The sequence below is a fragment of the Delphinus delphis genome, chromosome 19 (genome assembly GCF_949987515.2).
Source record: "Delphinus delphis chromosome 19, mDelDel1.2, whole genome shotgun sequence".
Taxonomy (NCBI): Eukaryota; Metazoa; Chordata; class Mammalia; order Artiodactyla; family Delphinidae; genus Delphinus; species Delphinus delphis.
In genome coordinates, this window is record NC_082701.1 from 29792906 (window position 1) to 29810421 (window position 17516).

A 17516-nucleotide genomic window follows, 5' to 3' on the forward strand; every position below is an offset into this window, starting at 1 on the left:
AAAATTTGCCATAGTTCTTCTCAACATTTCCCACTTGAGCCAAGAGGTATTTTTCTTCCAAGATGATATCATTTATCTAAGTTTTTGATAGATCACATTTGGATCGCTGTTAGTGGTTAATAGGACAAAGTGTATCCTGTTACATTTTGCAAAACTGCCTAAATGTTTCTTATTTCAGGATCACGTGACCTAAAAGTGATGACTGCAGGAATATAACCAAGAAAAGGGGAAATAAATCAGCTACAGAGAAGGCACTGGGCAAAACTTGTAAAGAGTTATACAGTTCATCTGAACTTTTACTAAAGTACACAGAACTGTAGTTTCTTCATTGGTAAGTTTTAATATTTGACCTCAAAGATTGCAGAAAACAGAAATGGTGAAATTCCTGAATTTTTTAAAACTCAAATTTCTTTATTTCATAATATGGTGAAAATGGTTAGAATGAGGAAATGAAAAAAAATCTCCTGTGTAACACCATACAACAGTTGGAAGAGGACCAGCACTGATGTATATCAAACATGAATTTGTTTAATCAAAAGTCTTGTTTGGAAAAGAAAGGAAAACAATTACATAAGAGCTAATTTAATTCTTTTTACCACAGTCTTTCCATGGTCATATTTAAGAAATTCAGTGACCAAAGTTATGAGGAAAGAACCCACCTTTTAACAGCAGTGTTGTGTGGTGAAACAGCTTTGAACTTGGTCTCTGAAGAAATAGGCTTGCATATCAAGTTTACCACCTCACTAGCTGTGCAATCTTTTATGAGTCACTTAACCCATCTGGGCTTCTGTTTCCTCATCTGTAAACCGGAGATAACATCATAGGACTACGATAAAGATTAAATAAGATGATAGGTATGATGGCACCTGGCATACAAAACATATTGGATAAATGTTAACTTCATTCCTTTTTCCACAGTAGGGTCGGAGTTGTCTAGTTATTTTGTAGAGCTTTAAGCATGCGTACTCGGGCTGTGGATGGTGTTTCTCAAAGAATGACTTGAATCAGAATTTTTCATATTCCCTCCAGAAATATGTTTCTTCCCAATCTCAGTAAAGGACTCCACCATTCAATGATCCACTTGTAGAAGTCAAATCTATCAGTCAGCCTAGAGTTTTTCCCATTTCTTCCTCCACCAAGTCCACTGGTTCTACCTCCAAAATACATCTCAAATCCAGCCAGTTCTCTCCATCTTCACTCTCACTGCCATATCTCTATTTCCATCTTTTTTTTTCTTTTTTGTTATATTCACTAGTTTAGTTTTTAGATTCTACATATAAATGATAACATTCAGTATCTTTCTCTGACTTATTTCACTAAACATAATGCCCTCCAAGTCCATCCATGTTGTTGTAAATGGCAAATTTTCCTTCTTTTTTTATGGCTGAGAAGTATTTCATTGTATATATATATATATATATATATATACCACATCTTCTTTATCCATTCATCTGTTGATGGACACTTAGGTTGCTTCTATATCTTAGCTATTGTAAATAGTGCTGCTGTGAACATTGGGATGCATGTATCTTACCAAATTAGTGTTTTTGTTTGGATATATACCAAGGAGTGGAATTGCTGGATCATACTCTATTTTTATTTATTTATTTATTCAATATTTATTTATTTGGTTGCACCGACGCCTTAGTTGTGGCAGGCGGGCTCCTTAGTTGTGGCTCATGGGCTCCTTGGTTGTGGCATGTGAACTCTTAGTTGTGACATGCATGTGTGATCTAGTTCCCTGACCAGGGATCGAACCCAGGCCCCCTGCATTGGGAGCACAGAGTCTTATCCACTACGCCCCCAGGGAAGTCCCAATCAGACTCTGTTTTCAGTTTTTTGAGGAACCTCCATACTGATTTCCACAGTGGCTGCACCAATTTACATTCCCACCAACCATGTAATACAAGGCTTCCTTTTTCTCCACAACCTCATCATCATTTGTTATTTGTGGTTCTACTTCCATCTTGTCCTTTTCCAATCTATTCCTACTCAGCAGCAAGAATAATCTTTAAACATATACAACCCTCCTCTGCTTAAAATACTTAATGGTTCCTCATTGCCCTTGGAACAAAATGCAAATTCTTTACCATGGCCTGCCCAGGAGGCCCTACACCATCTGATTCCTGCCTAGCTCTCCAGCCTTATGGTGCATCTCCAGTTTACTTTGCTCCAAGCACACTGGTTTCCTTTCTACTCTTTGAAAACACCAAGCACTCTCCCACCTTTTGCACTTGTGGTTTCTTCTGCCTCAAATGCCCTTCCCTCAGGTTTTATCTCATGTTTCAGGCTGAAATGCCACCTCCACAGAGAGGCCTTCCCTGGTCACTGAATCTAAAGTTACCACCTGCTCCCTTAATCCTCTATCACATAATCATTAGCCATGATTAAGTTGCTTCCTTGTTGTGTGTCTTCTCTCAAAGGCAGGAACTGTGTCTCGTTACCTTTGTACCCATAACATCTTACCTGGTGCCAGGCACATGGGGCACTTAAAGAGCTGTTGAATGAATGAATAACTAAGTGAACTAATGAAAAGAAAGGGGGCAAAGGCTTGAAAATCTGCATTTTGTCTATCTTCCCCAGTGAATTGGTCAGGGAATAAATAGGAAGCAGATGCATACTCAAATTAGACTAGTTTGAGTATTATTTAATAAGACATAATCTACAACGGTATGAGAAAACCACAAGGATAATAAAATGTCCAAGGACTAGTAATAGTGCTCTTACCACCCATAGAATGGAGAAAGTTTGGGAGCTGTTACTGGAACCTGGAAGGAGAGTGTCCTGGAGACAGAGCCACCTTGAAATAATCTTGCCCTTCAGTTAAAGGACTCAGTCAGCCCAAACTGATTTTATAGAAAGGAACCTGGGAAAAGCAATACCATTCTCTCTCTCTTCTCTCTGTCTCAACTCATACTAGGGCTCCCCACTGGACAAACCAGAAGGAGATTCTGACTGGGATTAGGGATCAGATAGCATTTTACCTGTAAGGTTTTATTTCTTCTGTTAGAAAAAACTAAAGCATATAAAATAAGATATAATGTCAATTCTGGGTGTTAGTTTCACAAATGTTTAATATTAGTTTTTGTTTTTATCTGAGATTTCTGAATTTCTCAGAAAAGTGATGGTAGTTTTCCATTTACTTCCATGTTTAATGGTTTTGGTTAGTGATGGAATATCAACCATTGATTCCCATCTCCACGGTGCTGTCAACATTGTTTAAGTAACACTACTATATATAAAACAGATAACTAATAAGGATCTACTGTACAGCACAGGGAACTCTTCTCAATACTCTGTAATGACCTATATGGGAAAAGAATCTAAAAAAGAGTACATATATGTATATGTATAACTGATTCACTTTGTTGTACAGCAGAAACTAACACAACATTTTAAATCAACTATACTCCAATTAAAAAAAATTGTCATGTCAGAGAACAGAACATACATTTGACATGTGGGAATTTTCTCTTCTGTAGCTTTTATTTGGAAATTTTACTTTTCATAGGATCACATTATGACCTCCCCTTCTACCTGGTTTATGATATTTCTCTCAGCACTGAATAGTGAATTGAAGACAAGTTAGAAAAATCAGAGTGAGTGTAAAAGTTAAGAAGACCCAATCACACCAATTCTAGCCTGGTGACCTTATAAATTCCCCCAATTTTAGTTTCATCTAAAAAACAGGGATGTGATAATATCAACTGCTCTACCAGGTTTTTGTGAGAAACACATGAGAATGTATGTAAAAGTGAATAAAATCGAAATAGCTATATAAATGTAACATATTACCATTATTCAGCAATACCAAAACTTTTGAACCCACTGACACTTGAAGCTTAATTTGAATTTAAACGTTTGAAAAGGTGTTTGGGTTTTTTTTTTTTTTTCTCCTTCTCTAACAACCTATGGGCTTGTTTGGTATCATCTATCTATGTAAGTCTCCAAGTAGGTATCCTAGGAAACTAAGAAAAACACAGCAGCTCCTCTCTGACAATTCCAGGCCACACTAGATTTCCTATTTTAGCCCCTCCATGGTCAGCTACAAGTGCTTCCTGCTCCAGCTGTCTCAGATTTCCTCAATTTACCCATCCTATCTCCACCTCCCCCCACAGGTAACCAATCTCCAGCTCTTCCACTTCGACCCCCCCATTCCCCCCTGTTATGGACTGAATTGTGTTCCCCCTCCAAGTTCCCATGTTGAGGCTCTAAACCTCAGTGTGACTGCATTTGGAATTAGGGCCTTTAAGGAAGTAATTAAGATTAAATGAGGTCATAAGACTAGGGCCCTAATCTGATAGGACTGTTGCCTTATAGGAGAAAGAGACACCAGAGACCTCTCTGTGTGCATATAGAGAAAAGGCCATGTGGGGATATAGCAAGAAGGAGCCATCTGCAAGTCAGGAAGAAAGGTCTCACCAGACACCACCCCTCCTGGTACCGCGATCTTGGACTTCTAGCCTCCAGAACTGAGAAAATTAATTTCTGTCATTTAAGCCTCCCAATCTGTGGTATTTTGCTATGGCAGCCCGAGAAGACTAATACACTACCTTTAGTTCTTCTATTTTCTTTCAAGTGCAAAAACATGCCAGTGTTGTACACTCCCAGTCTACCCTGGAGTATAAGAAAGAGAGATACCTCTTCCTCCTCTTCTCTCAGCTCTCGATTACCTACTAACTAAGCCATACATACCAAGGAGGGCGAGAATTGTTCTGTATGGCTTACATACATCTGTAACCCAAGCACGTGGCTTGCAGGCATTCATAAATATTTGTTGGATAAATTACAACCTATTCAGTCTTGAAAGGGATCTTTGCCCACATTCTTCTCTCTCCAATATTTCCAGTCTCTCTCCACTAGCTCCTTCACATTTTCACACATTCATAAGCCTCCCCATTTAGGACACAACTCACTTGATACTGCTGCCTTTTCAAACGTCTTGGTTCTCCAGTTTCTTAGAATAAGTGGCTGATTTTTACTAGCCTCACTTAATACCATTCAGTCCTCTTCCCCCTTGCAGTCTGGTATCAATTCCATCAACTATAGGGATAAATAAACCCCAGTTAAGGAGGCCTCCTTTTTTTTTTTTTTTTACATCTTTATTAGAGTATAATTGCTTTACAATGGTGTGTTAGTTTCTGCTTTATAACAAAGTGAATCAGTTATACATATACATATGTTCCCATATCTCCTCCCTCTTGCGTCTCCCTCCCTCCCACCCTCCCTATCCCACCCCTCCAGGCGGTCACAAAGCACTGAGCTGATCTCCCTGTGCTATGCGGCTGCTTCCCACTAGCTATCTACCTTACGTTTGGTAGTGTATATATGTCCATGCCTCTCTCTCGCTTTGTCCCAGCTTACCCTTTCCCCTCCCCATATCCTCAAGTCCATTCTCTAGTAGGTCTGTGTCTTTATTCCTGTCTTACACCTAGGTTCTTCATGACATTTTTTTCCCTTAAATTCCATATATATGTGTTAGCGTACGGTATTTGTCTTTGTCTTTCTGACTTACTTCACTCTGTATGACAGACTCTAGGTCTATCCACCTCATTACAAATAGCTCAATTTCATTTCTTTTTATGGCTCAGTAATATTCCATTGTATATATGTGCCACATCTTCTTTATCCATTCATCCAATGATGGGCACTTAGGTTGTTTCCATCTCCAGGCTATTGTAAATAGAGCTGCAATCCTTTTAAACCAGATGCAGCCATCCTTTCCAGCCCTTGCCTTCCTTGACCTCAATGTCCTATTAGGGACACTGCTGATAACCACTTTCTTAAATTCTCTTCTTTCATGCGGTTGAAGACACTCTACTTCCCTACTTCTCAGGCCACACATTCTCTGTTTCCTTTGAGCATATTCTAAGGCTTAACTCTCTGCTCACTCTTTTCCCCCACTCACTTTTTTCAAGAGTTTTTTTACTCTCCTAATTCAAATTATCAACAGGTTTGACTCTTGAAAATCACAGCTGAATTCATTTCATTTTAAATGCAGAATCTCAAGCCTCCAATTAGCACTCAGAACATCCCAAGAATCCCACTATGTTTCTCTAACAGGAACACATTCCCACTTCCCAAGGTGACTATGACAGAAAGGCTCCTGTTTCCTCAAAACTTTTGCACCCCTTTCTCCATTCCCAGTTTTAGCAAAGACCTTGTCTCACCTGTCATCGAGAAATTAGAAACCATTGGATGAAAACTCTAATCTTCCCACCAACAAAGAACAAAGCCCTGCTTTCATTTGTACCTTGATTTTTTTCATTTACAATGGAGTAAGTGTCCTTCTTCCCATGAATAGCTAAGCTCTTCACTATGTCACATTCTGCTCTTTTTTTTAATTTTTATTTTTTGGCCGCCCCTGGCGGCATGTGGGATCCTAGTCCCCCAAACAGGGATCGAACCTGTGCCCCCTGTCTTGGAAGTGCCGAGTCTTAACCACTGGACCACCAGGAAAGCCCTGCCTCTTCTTTTTATTCTTAGTATCCACCAAGCTCTTTCCTGCCTCAGGGCCTTTGCATAAGGTCTTCCATCTGCTTAGAGTGCTCTTCCTCCTATTTTTTGGTTGGTTCATTCCTCTTGCTTTAGATCTCAGTATAAATGCCACCTCCTCAAAGAGACCTAACTTGACCATTTTACCTAGAATAAGCTTGACTTTGTTCTTCCTTAGCTCAGTCCCTTGTTTATGTCCATAATATTTGCTTCAACTTGAAATTAACATTTGTTCACTTTTTTTATTTGTATTCTCAAACTGAATGTAAGATCCATGAGTCTATATACGATGTCTATCTGGCTTACCATTATACCTCCAGGTCTAATAAGTGACTGACCTACAGGAGGTGCTCAATAAATACCCACTGCATAAATATGTGATCATACTGATTTCCTACTTCCTCCAGAGAGGGAATTCAGTGATTGGAGGATAGGAATGGGAAAGAGAAATTTCACCGTATATCCTTTTGTACTCTATGAACCAGTGAGTATATTACCTATTCAAAATAAATTACATTAAATTTAGAAAAAAGAAGGCAGTTGTATTGTTCCAGTCTATAGATGATGGTAGCTTGTACTAGGATGGTGGCAGTGGAGTTGAAAAGAAATATCAATAAATAGATTTGATATCTAGGATTTCATGACTGGGTATAAGGGGGTGAGGTATACATAAGAATGTTCATCACAGCATTATTTATAATAATGAATAATTGGAAACAAATTTCTAATGAAGGGAAATAGTTCAGTAAATCATGGCACATCTACTCAGTTAAATAGCATTCTACCTTTTTAAAAGAATTTATAACATGGGAAACTGTTCATGTAATATTAAGTGGAAAAAAACCCCAAAATGTAGAAGTACATATAACAGTGTAATCATTACCATGTAGAAACCCCAAAAACTATGGACTGTAAAAAGATAGAAGAAAATAGAGCAAAAAATTAATAAAAAGTAAATGTCTTTGAGTTGTGGAGTTATGAATTTTTAAAAATTATTTTATTTATTTATTTTTGGTTGCATTGGGTCTTTGTTGCTGCATACGGGCTTTCTCTAGTTGCGGCGAGTGGGAGCTACTCCAGATGTGGTGTGAGGGCTTCTTGTTGCAGTAGCTTCTCTTGTTGCAGAGCACGGGCTCTAGGTGTGCAGGCTTCAGTAGTTGTGGCATGCAAGCTCAGTAGTTGTGGCTCACGGGCTCTAGAGTGCAGGCTCAGTAGTTGTGGCGCACGGGCTTAGTTGCTCCATGGCAGGTGGGATCTTCCCAGACCAGGGCTCAAACCCGTGTCCCCTGCATTGGCAGGTGGATTCTTAACCACTGCACCACCAGGGAAGTCCCTGGAATTATGAACTTTTAAAAAATGTCCAGATAATTTCTGGATCATATCCAAAGCAAAGCCATAATCCCTCTTTCCTGATTTGTTGGAAAGAAGTGGTTAAGCAGAAAAGCTGGATTCTTTGGTCAACTCCAAGTTGGCAGTTAAAGGCTTCTCTTCTCAAGAATTTGGAAAAAAGTCACCTGCTAAGGCCCTGGACACCTAACACATCTGTGGTAGCTAGAAAGGCTTTTATTTTTAAATTCTTTTAAAAATAATTGATCTCTATTAATTGTAGAAAAATTAGAAAACACAGACAAGTAAAAATAAGTCACTCATAATTCCATCATCACAAAAACCACAACTAACACTTTGGTAGCTATCATTCACTTTTTAAATGAATATGTATAAATATTTTTTGATTATAGAGTATATGGTCTTATGGTTTAGTCTTTTTACTTAATAATATCTCACATCAGTACACACAGAACATTAATATTTTAATAATATCATTATTTGGATTTATCATAATTTATGTAACCAGTTCCTTCATGTTGCATACTTAGATTGTTTCTAACTTTTCACTATGCATATGTACCTTTGGGTACTTGTCCTGCTATTTTCTTAGGATATTATTCCTAGCACTGGAACTTCGGAGTGAAAGGATATATTTAAAGATACTGTCAAATTAATCCTCAAAGTGTTCTGCCAATTTATATTCCCACCAACAGTTCATGAGTGCCTGTTTCCCCATGCCTCTCACCAATGCTTTCACTCTTGCCCTTCTAAGTTAGAAATTGGTATCTCACTCAACGTTGTTTGAATTTATAGGTCTTTACTAGTGAGGTGAAACATTTTTTGATTGTTGACTTTTTATATTTGTGGATTACCTGTTCATATCCCCAACTCATTGTTCTTGAAAAATTTTTGACCAGAAAGGACCATAAACCCTTGAGGAACTGACTGAATGAAAAAGGCTTAGAGTGAGTTAGGAAGGAAGGAAGAAAGAGAGGTTCTACTCAAGGCTGAAGGGGGGAAAGGTCTTAGATCAAAGATTACAGAAGCAAAGAAAAAATTTTTTTGCAGAAAACTCCTTTTTTAAGTCAAACTTTATGTGAAACTCACATATGAAACAGAAAAAAGTGAAGCAGCGCTTGTCAACTGGGAAGGGGTAACACCCAGCTATACCTGCTCAGCCCCCTCTTAGCATAACCATCCCAACTCACCCAGCAGAAGCTGCCTAGGCCCCGTCTTGGGGCTTCAAGGAACTAAAATTTAAAACTAGTGGGCAATGGGGCTTCCCTGGTGGCGCAGTGGTTGGGAGTCCGCCTGCCGATGCATGGGACACGGGTTCGTGCCCCGGTCCAGGAAGATCCTACATGCCTGGGCTCGTGAGCCATGGCCGCTGGGCCTGTGCGTCTGGAGCCTGTGTCCGCAACGCGAGAGGCCACAACAATGAGAGGCCTGCGTACTGCAAAAAAAAAACCAAAAAACAAAAACTAGTGGGCAAACAAGACCAATGTATTTGTATTATTTTCATAAGCAATGAGTTAAAATTATGCCTTTTTATTACAGACTTCTCTACTTTTGAAAGAAGAGGGCATAAATGAGTGGGGAAAAATGTTATCATTCAGTCTCACTGTGGTATGAGGCATGCTATTCACAACGCAGGCATCTGGTGGCATAGCAACCTATTCAAATTGCAAGTAGAATACTGAGAAGGAACTAATATCACCTTTAAAGTGCTAGCTTTGGAACTTCCCTGGTGGCTCAGTGGTTAAGAATCCGCCTGCCAATGCAGCAGACATGGGTTTGATCCCTGGTCCGGGAAGATCCCACATGCCACAGAGTATCTAAGACCCTGTGCCACAACTACTGAGCCTGAGCTCTAGAGCCCGTGCTCCGCAACGGGAGAAGCCACCGCAATGAAAAGCCTGCTCACCACAACGAAGAGTAGCCCCCGCTCAACACAACTAGAGAAAGCCCACACGCAGCAACGAAGACCCAACGCAACCAAAAATAAAATAAATACATAAAAAAATAAATTAAAAACATAAACATTAAAAAGTAAATAAAAATAAAAACAGCTGAAATTTATGCTAAAAAATAAAGTGCTAGCTTCACAATACCTATAAAGTACACAAAACTCCTAAATCTATTCTTCCAGATCTATCCTTTCATCCTAGGGCTAATATACCTAAACTCGAACACCTTTCTGTCATTTCAAAGAGTACCCATATACATTATTTTTACCACCAAACTGGACCCCTCTCCAAGTTCCCCATTTCCTGCAGCTTTGGAGTTAGTAGTGAACTTTCTCTTCTCCTTTTAAGCTCATCTAGTCACTTATTAATTTTTCCGTTACAGAGACGCTTAGATTCATTGTTTCCCTACTTATATTGCCCCTGCTTTCATCTGGACACGTATTACTTCATTCCTGGATTGCTGCAAGAGTTTCCATCTTGTAGACTATTGCCAAATTAATTTTTATGCAATCTAATGTTAATTGGAACTGTATAGCCTTCTGACCTGGTTTCTGGACTATTCTCTGGTCTAGGCTTATATACTTATTTCAGCTTATAGGATGATCCAACTTTCCAAACAATAGTTTGTCAGTGTTATACAAAAAAGGCAGAAAAAGATAAATATTACTAGTGGCTTTATGAATTATGTCGGTATGCTCCCAGCTTTCTGATCTCTTTGACTCTTTGATCTGACCACTTTGGTCCTGATCTCGTTTTGGTGCCTGGTCTCTGACTGCTATTTACATCTTCCCTTTGGTACTGAAATGATTATGATATATTATTGTCTGGCAGTTTCAGTTCTTGTTTTTAACATCTCAAGTTTAGCCACCTACTTGACACATGACTTTTGATTCAGAACAAACTCTTCAACCTGGCATTCATGGCTTTCCTTAATTGGAAAGGAAACTTTTTTTTTTTAATCTATGGCAGATTCTCTCTTGATATTTTTTTTTTAAACCTTTTCAGGCCCACCATGTTGCACAACTCTAAGCAGAATCGTTCACATTGTATTTTGTGTCAATGATTTCCCATACTAGAACATACGATGATTTATGTTTTACGTTCTCTTTTCCTACCCCACTGCAGCCATTCTTTCTCCACAGTTGGGCTACTAGATGCCCACCTGTAGCCAGGGCCACACCCCAATTTCTAGAACAAGTCCTGGCCAGAAATGAGCGGTTGAACAGCTCTGGTACTCAGTGTCAACTTACTACTGTAATTAGTCCAGTGTTATCACTCTGTTTTTCGGTTCTATTAAATGAGCTTCTTTCCAAGATCTGGGTCCTAGTTCTTGTAACTTGTGTCCTGTTTTGCCTTGGTAACATGTCTCGGACCCTAGTCCTATAGAGAAACTCTTACTACTTCAAGTTAAAATTCACAAATTCCGGCAGGACTTCCCGGGTGGTCCAGTGGTTATGACTCCATGCTCCCAATGCAGGGGACACAGTTTCGATCCCTGGTTGGGGAAGATCCCGCATGCCACGCAACGCGGCCAGAAAAAAAAAAAAAAAGATAGTAAGAAAATAAAATTCCCGGGCTTCCCTGGTGGTGCAGTGGTTGAGAGTTCACCTGCCGATGCAGGGAATATGGGTTCGTGCCCCGGTCCAGGAAGATCCCACATGCCGCGGAGCGGCTGGGCCCGTGAGCCATGGCCGCTGAGCCTGAGCGTCTGGAGCCTGTGCTCCACAATGGGAGAGGCCACAGCAGTGAGAGGCCTGCGTACCACAAAAAAATAAAAAAGAAAAAGAAAAGAAAAGAAAATTCCCTCATGCCAATTTCCTACTGAAATACCTACCTGTAACTGCTGTCCACCGCCAGGTATTTAGGATTCTACTGGCATGCTGGACTATAGGTCTGTCAAATCTTTTTTTTTTTTTTAGGCCACGCTTCATGGCTTGTGGGGATCTTAGTTCCCCACCCAGGGACTGAACCCGTGCCCCCTGCATTTTAGGAGTGCAGAGTCTTAACAACTGGACCACCAGGGAAGTCCCTGGGTCTGTCAAATCTAGTGCCAGCTTCATCCCAGGCAAAGGGTCTAATCCCATCTTTTGACCACTTCTCTAGCCTTCCCTACCACGCAATGCCTAGCAATATCTCTCTCAGAATGAAAGGGTATCTAACCTCTTTTAAAATGTGATGCCCCAATCAGAAAAGCAATATTCAGATGTTATCTGATAACACTCCTGTTATAGATACTATACTTTTATTAAATGAATTGAAGTCACCTTGACTATAAAATCATCAAACTTTTAAAACATGACTTTCTAAACATCTTTACCATGCTGGGTACTTTATCTTCTACTGATTGACACAAAATATATGCTTGCCCTATAATATGAACTGCATCATAACTGAATCATAACAAAGCAAAAGTTGGAAAGGGGAAATTACAAAAAGAATTATATCAAAGATGATCAAAAAGATCTCTAGCAACTATAATCATAAATTACTATAAGCGAAAGTGAAAATGATGGATTTAATGGATTACCTGCCCAAGTTATTTACTCAAATACCAAGCGGCAATTTCTTTACCATAAAAGTGTTTCTATATTTTATTTTCCTTACACTAGAGAGAAGTCTCAGGTGTATTTAGTTACACTATCAATTTACCATCTCATTAAATTCTGAAAAAAAGTTATAAAGCATATTTGGAATTATGACTGCAAAACAAAAACACCACCAATGAAGAACCCTTACTTTGTTTCTGAAAATTTTATTTCAGTTTAAACAAAAAAAACAAATGTCATTTATGTCATCCAGGTGGGAGAGTATGATCATCCTTTGTAGCTGTTAGCTGGCAAACTTCAAATGTTCCAGATTATACTTACCTCCCAGAGAGATAACGAAAGTAAGTCAAAAAGATTAGAAACAGATTTACATGAAGTCACGTCAGAAAATCTGAGAAAGTGATGCCTAATGCTTTGAGAAATTCTCTTTCCACTAATACTCAGAAGAATAGATTCTTAAAGATCAGGAGGAGGTGGCTTATACTATAAGTTTTAGACACAGTGATACGCACTTTCATCAGTTTCATATGATTGTTAGGATTCAAGATGTTATTTAAAATCTAGATGTAGGTCCAGACAGTTAGTCATTGCCAACAATGGAAAATGTACATTTCTTTAGAGGAAACAAAAATGTGACTATTTGCATCTTGTCTTAATTTACAATTAAGTCAATTTTAATGTTTACAAAAAAAAAGACACAGTAGCTTTGTTACATACCTGAAAAAGATTCCAAATAGAATGTCCCTATTAACAACAGCAACCAAGAAATTCGAATTTAGTCTACAGATTTTATTTCTGATCATGTAATAAACTTTCAGTTATTTCTTTGAGTCTGCTTTCTGCTAACAATGTTCAACTTGTCAGATAATTACATCACTGATTTCCGAGCTCTCCTTTCACTGTATTTTTCCCCTTTAACTAAGATGTACCTAGAAATAAGAAGACAACTCGGATAGCTGTAATGGCCTTCAATAATTCTGTCTTACTAATTAGTTGATCTTATTCCAGTGAAGACTAATGTCAAATTTATCCAATAGTCTTTGATTTCAGAATTACTTATAATAGTAGAATACTGCATCATATACAGAAATCTTGATCGATAATCTTCTACTTACATCTCATAACCAGTTTTCTTTCTAAACAAACTATTTACAAATGTAAAATATGCAATATTGTTTAAAATAGATATACAATATATAGTTTCTACATTCTCAGACAGGCTTAAAAATGAGGTAATAAACACTTAACTGATTAAACCTTTTACCATTCCAGAAATGGCTTAGGGAAATAATAACAATTTTTTTTCTTAAGTCTTTTCATGTTTTCTTTGAATGCTTCTGAGTACCTCCTTTTCTATTCTGAAAAATTATGTAAAAAGTCCTTAAGTTTTGTTGGATAGTCTGTCATCACCCCAGTTGCTCCCAAATCAAAAGCTCTTTTGTATTCCTGCTCTTCATTTAATACCCAAATGTACACCTGAAAATTAGAAACATGAAAAATATGAGAAGAAATGTTAAAATAGAAAATTATTTTTATGGCAGCATTTATCCACTACAATCTCAGCACACTTAAAAATAACCTTTTAATAACCTGCAATTTTAAGAAATCGTTGAGCCCTTTAAACAAAGTCCACTTTGCTCATTAAATATGACCGTTCCACCTCTCGGCTTCAACTATTCTCACCAATACACAGGTGAATTCTGAAATGCCAATACTTTCTTGTTAACTGTAAGGCAGAGCTTAAGGTCTTCATATGAGAACCAGTAAAGCAGCAGAAGCAGAGTCAGGACCATAGTAAGTCAGTTAAAAGTTCCTGCCCCTTAAACTTGTGTTAAACTGCTAAACTACGCTGTTTCTAAAATGCATCATTCCAAAAGCTTACCTGAATGCCTCGGGCAGTGAGGTGGTCGAACAAAGCTTTTCTCATTAGTAGACTAGAAAAGAAAAGCACAACAGATTTAGGTACTCCTTAGCCCTAAAGGAGCACTAAAATTAGTCCTCAGTCCTAACTCAGTCAATTTAAAGTTTCTAATTCCTAGTTGAACTTAATCCCAACGTTTTGGCAATATAACCAACGGCCTCAAGCAATAATAGCTACTGTGGATGCATTTGTAACTTAACTGCTGAAACTCCTTTCTACTCCTTGCTGCCACTAGATCCCCGGGAGATGTATTCTTATTGAAGCAGCTCAGTGCAGAAGGGGCTTCCTCACTTTCCTTGCTGGCATCATAATGAGAGTGAGAAATAACTGGGAAGTCGGTGTTCCTAACTTTCCAAGTTAAAATAAAGCAGTGAACTTGGGTCAAATTCTATAACATCACAGTCCATTTACAAAATGAATTAGTCTTTTGTGAGCTATCTTAGAAACTTAATGTCCAGGACTTCCCTGGTGGCGCAGTGGTTAAGAATCCGCCTGCCAATGCAGAGGACACGGGTTTGAGCCCTGGTCTGGGAAGATCCCACATGTCGCGGAGCAACTAAGCCCATGGGTCACAACTACTGAGCCTGCGTGCCACAACTACTGGAGCCTGCGTTCCTAGAGCCCGTGCTCCGCAACAAGAGAAGCCACCACAATGAGAAGCCCACCCACCACAACTAAGAGTAGCCCCCGCTCACCACAACTACAGAAAGCCCCCGTGCAGCAACAAAGACACAACACAGCCAAAATAAATAAATAAATAAATGTATATCAAAAAAAGAAACCTGATGTCCATTAATTACACTATCCTTTATATAGGGAAAAAAAGCATTTTTTTTCAGTTCCAAATAACTAACTTAAAAATGAACTTTTAGAATACAAATCACTTGAGCAAGATGGGAACTTACTGTACTGAAAAGCTACGCATACTATTTCTATTCTGTTTATGTCTATTAGAATGATTAAGTAACAGAAACTAAAAATCATATGCATTTAACACCAATTAAAAATGCATCCTTAAAAACTAGAAATTAAATCAGGAATACAGCAGAAAAGAAGAAACCCTGTGGCACAGAGAAAAGATACAACTAGTTTTCCAACTCTATGAAAGAGGAGCTAGTGATAAAAGGTTGTGATTTATGACTATTACTTAAGCATTCAAGGTTCCACTTTAAAGCAAAGTATAGCACAATAACTTTGTGGGGTTTACCTAACATTAAACTCAACACGTCTTAGAATTTAACGCATTTTATCTAAAGTAGATGCCCACCATATAGACAGGGCTTCCTTTTTGCTGTTAAGTCTCGCTGCAGATTTTCCTGAGAGAGGTGCCATTAGTCAATATATACTCTTACATATATTGCATTGCTATACACACTTCGTTTCACTGTATTTTTGACTGCAGGCTCATGGAAACAGTGACTAAGTAGAGGGGATGGGTATATATCCCGGCTCTGCTACTAACCAGCTACATAACGCCAAGTACTGTAAATCATCTAACTTCGGGTAGGTGGGTGCTCAGTTTTCTCCTGAGTTTGATGAGATTATCTCTCAATTCTTCTTAAGGTTTTGTGACTAGCAATTAAGCTAGTTCTAAATGATTCATACATCATCCGTTTGTATAGTAGATGTTCAACACATCCCTGTTACAAATTACATGTAGAAAGCCTGCTCTAAACTATAAGCATCGTATTTAATAGAGTTAAAACAATAATTTGTATATCAAGAAACTAAAATTCTTACATATCAGAAAGCCAGATGAGAAACTTTTGACTTCTGGACATGGTGTGTGGTTCTTTTAGCCTGAGGCAAAAAAAAATTTAAATCATAAATTAGAAACACAGGAATATATCAGTGTGATAAAATAAAACAAGTACAAAAACAAAAAGAGTGCCTTGTCTGCACTTAGTATATGTTTAAAAAATATTTGGAAAAGGGCAAAAATAAGTTCAAACAAAGCCCATTTGGGTTTTCTATTTTCATTGATTTCAAGCTAATTTTTTGCTACAATTCAAAGGTTAAAATTAATAAGTTATCTTTCCAGAGACCCTGGGTGCCCAGAACTCATGTCTCTTCTCTTTTCTGGTGAAGCCTCTTTCTTTTGCTTTGTCTGCTGTAATTTTGTTATGTCGTAGATTTAAACACACAACCAAACTTTACTATGGATTAAAAGATATTTGGGGTAAAAATGAGACTAAAAAAACCCTAAAGGCATTTTTTTTCTTTCACTTTCAATGTTTTAAGACCTAGGCCCTGTCCTTTTAAAATATCTCTCCTACTGAAAGAGTATACATGACTTTTAGACCTAAGCTGAGCTCCTTCTTCAACCTCTTTGATGCCTAGAGCAGCACCTGTGTCATTAACTCTGGGTTGTGTCCAGAGACATCTCTGATTAGTCAGTCTCTCTACTATGAAGATTCCTCAGCTTCTTTCTAAGTTAAACAGCACAGAGTGATTTTTATTCTCCCCAGATCTTCATCTCTTATTTCCTTTCTAACTCCTCCTATCTACACTAAATTCATTTTTTAAAAAATAAATTTATTTATTTTTATTTTTGGCTGGGTTGGGTCTTCGTTGCTGCTCGCAGGCTTTCTCTAGTTGTGGCGAGCAGGGGCTACTCCTCGTTGCGGTGCGCGGCCTCTCGTTGTCATGGCTTCTCTTGTTGCAGAGCACAGGCTCTAGGCGCGCAGGCTTCAGTAGTTGTGGCACGTGGGCTTAATAGTTGTGGCTCACGGGCTCTAGAGCACAGGCTCAGCGGCTGTGGTGCACAGGCCTAGTTTCCCCGTGACATGTGGGATCTTCCTGGGCCAGGGATCGAACCCATGTCCCTTGCATTGGCAGGCAGACTCTCAACTACTGCGCCACCAGGGAAGTCCACTAAATTCATTTTTTGTCTTTTTCTCCGAATTCAGTTTTTATTTGAAGCTCTCTAAATAAACTCCTCTTTTCCCACTAACTCTAGCCCAGGTAGAAAGTCCTGATTGCAATTTCAGGAATCCCAAGAATTTAATAACTCAAAATACTAGTTATTGACAACAAATGATTATGTTGTCTTAGGAAGTACCGTCTTTCATTAAAAAAAATAATAAGGACTTCCCTGGTGGCGCAGTGGTTAAGAATCTGACTGCCAATGCAGGGAACACGGGCTCTATCCCTGGTCCAGGAAGATCCCACATGCTGCAGAGCAACTAAGCCCGTGAACCACAACTACTGAGCCTGTGCTCTAGAGCCGTGAGCCACAACTACCGAGACCCCAAGCCA

At 38.7% G+C, this 17516-nt stretch overlaps 1 protein-coding gene and 1 long non-coding RNA gene across 2 annotated transcripts in view; one reads left to right on the top strand and one right to left on the bottom strand.

Moving 5' to 3' along the window:
• The window catches only part of LOC132415048 (uncharacterized), a 59745-nt gene that overhangs the window by 35091 nt on the left and 7138 nt on the right, over window positions 1-17516 (top strand). Inside the window, exon 3 of the long non-coding RNA XR_009517074.1 lies at window positions 179-331. This is a non-coding gene — a long non-coding RNA (uncharacterized lncRNA). The remainder of the gene's footprint in view (window positions 1-178; window positions 332-17516) is intronic.
• GDPD1 (glycerophosphodiester phosphodiesterase domain containing 1) overlaps window positions 12130-17516 on the bottom strand; it is a 44862-nt gene continuing 39475 nt past the window's right edge. The window contains exons 8-10 of the mRNA XM_059998119.1: window positions 15999-16058; window positions 14220-14271; window positions 12130-13813 (exon numbers count right to left, since the gene is read on the bottom strand). Coding sequence (XP_059854102.1) covers window positions 13691-13813; window positions 14220-14271; window positions 15999-16058 — 235 coding nt within the window. The 3' untranslated portion in view covers window positions 12130-13690. The remainder of the gene's footprint in view (window positions 13814-14219; window positions 14272-15998; window positions 16059-17516) is intronic.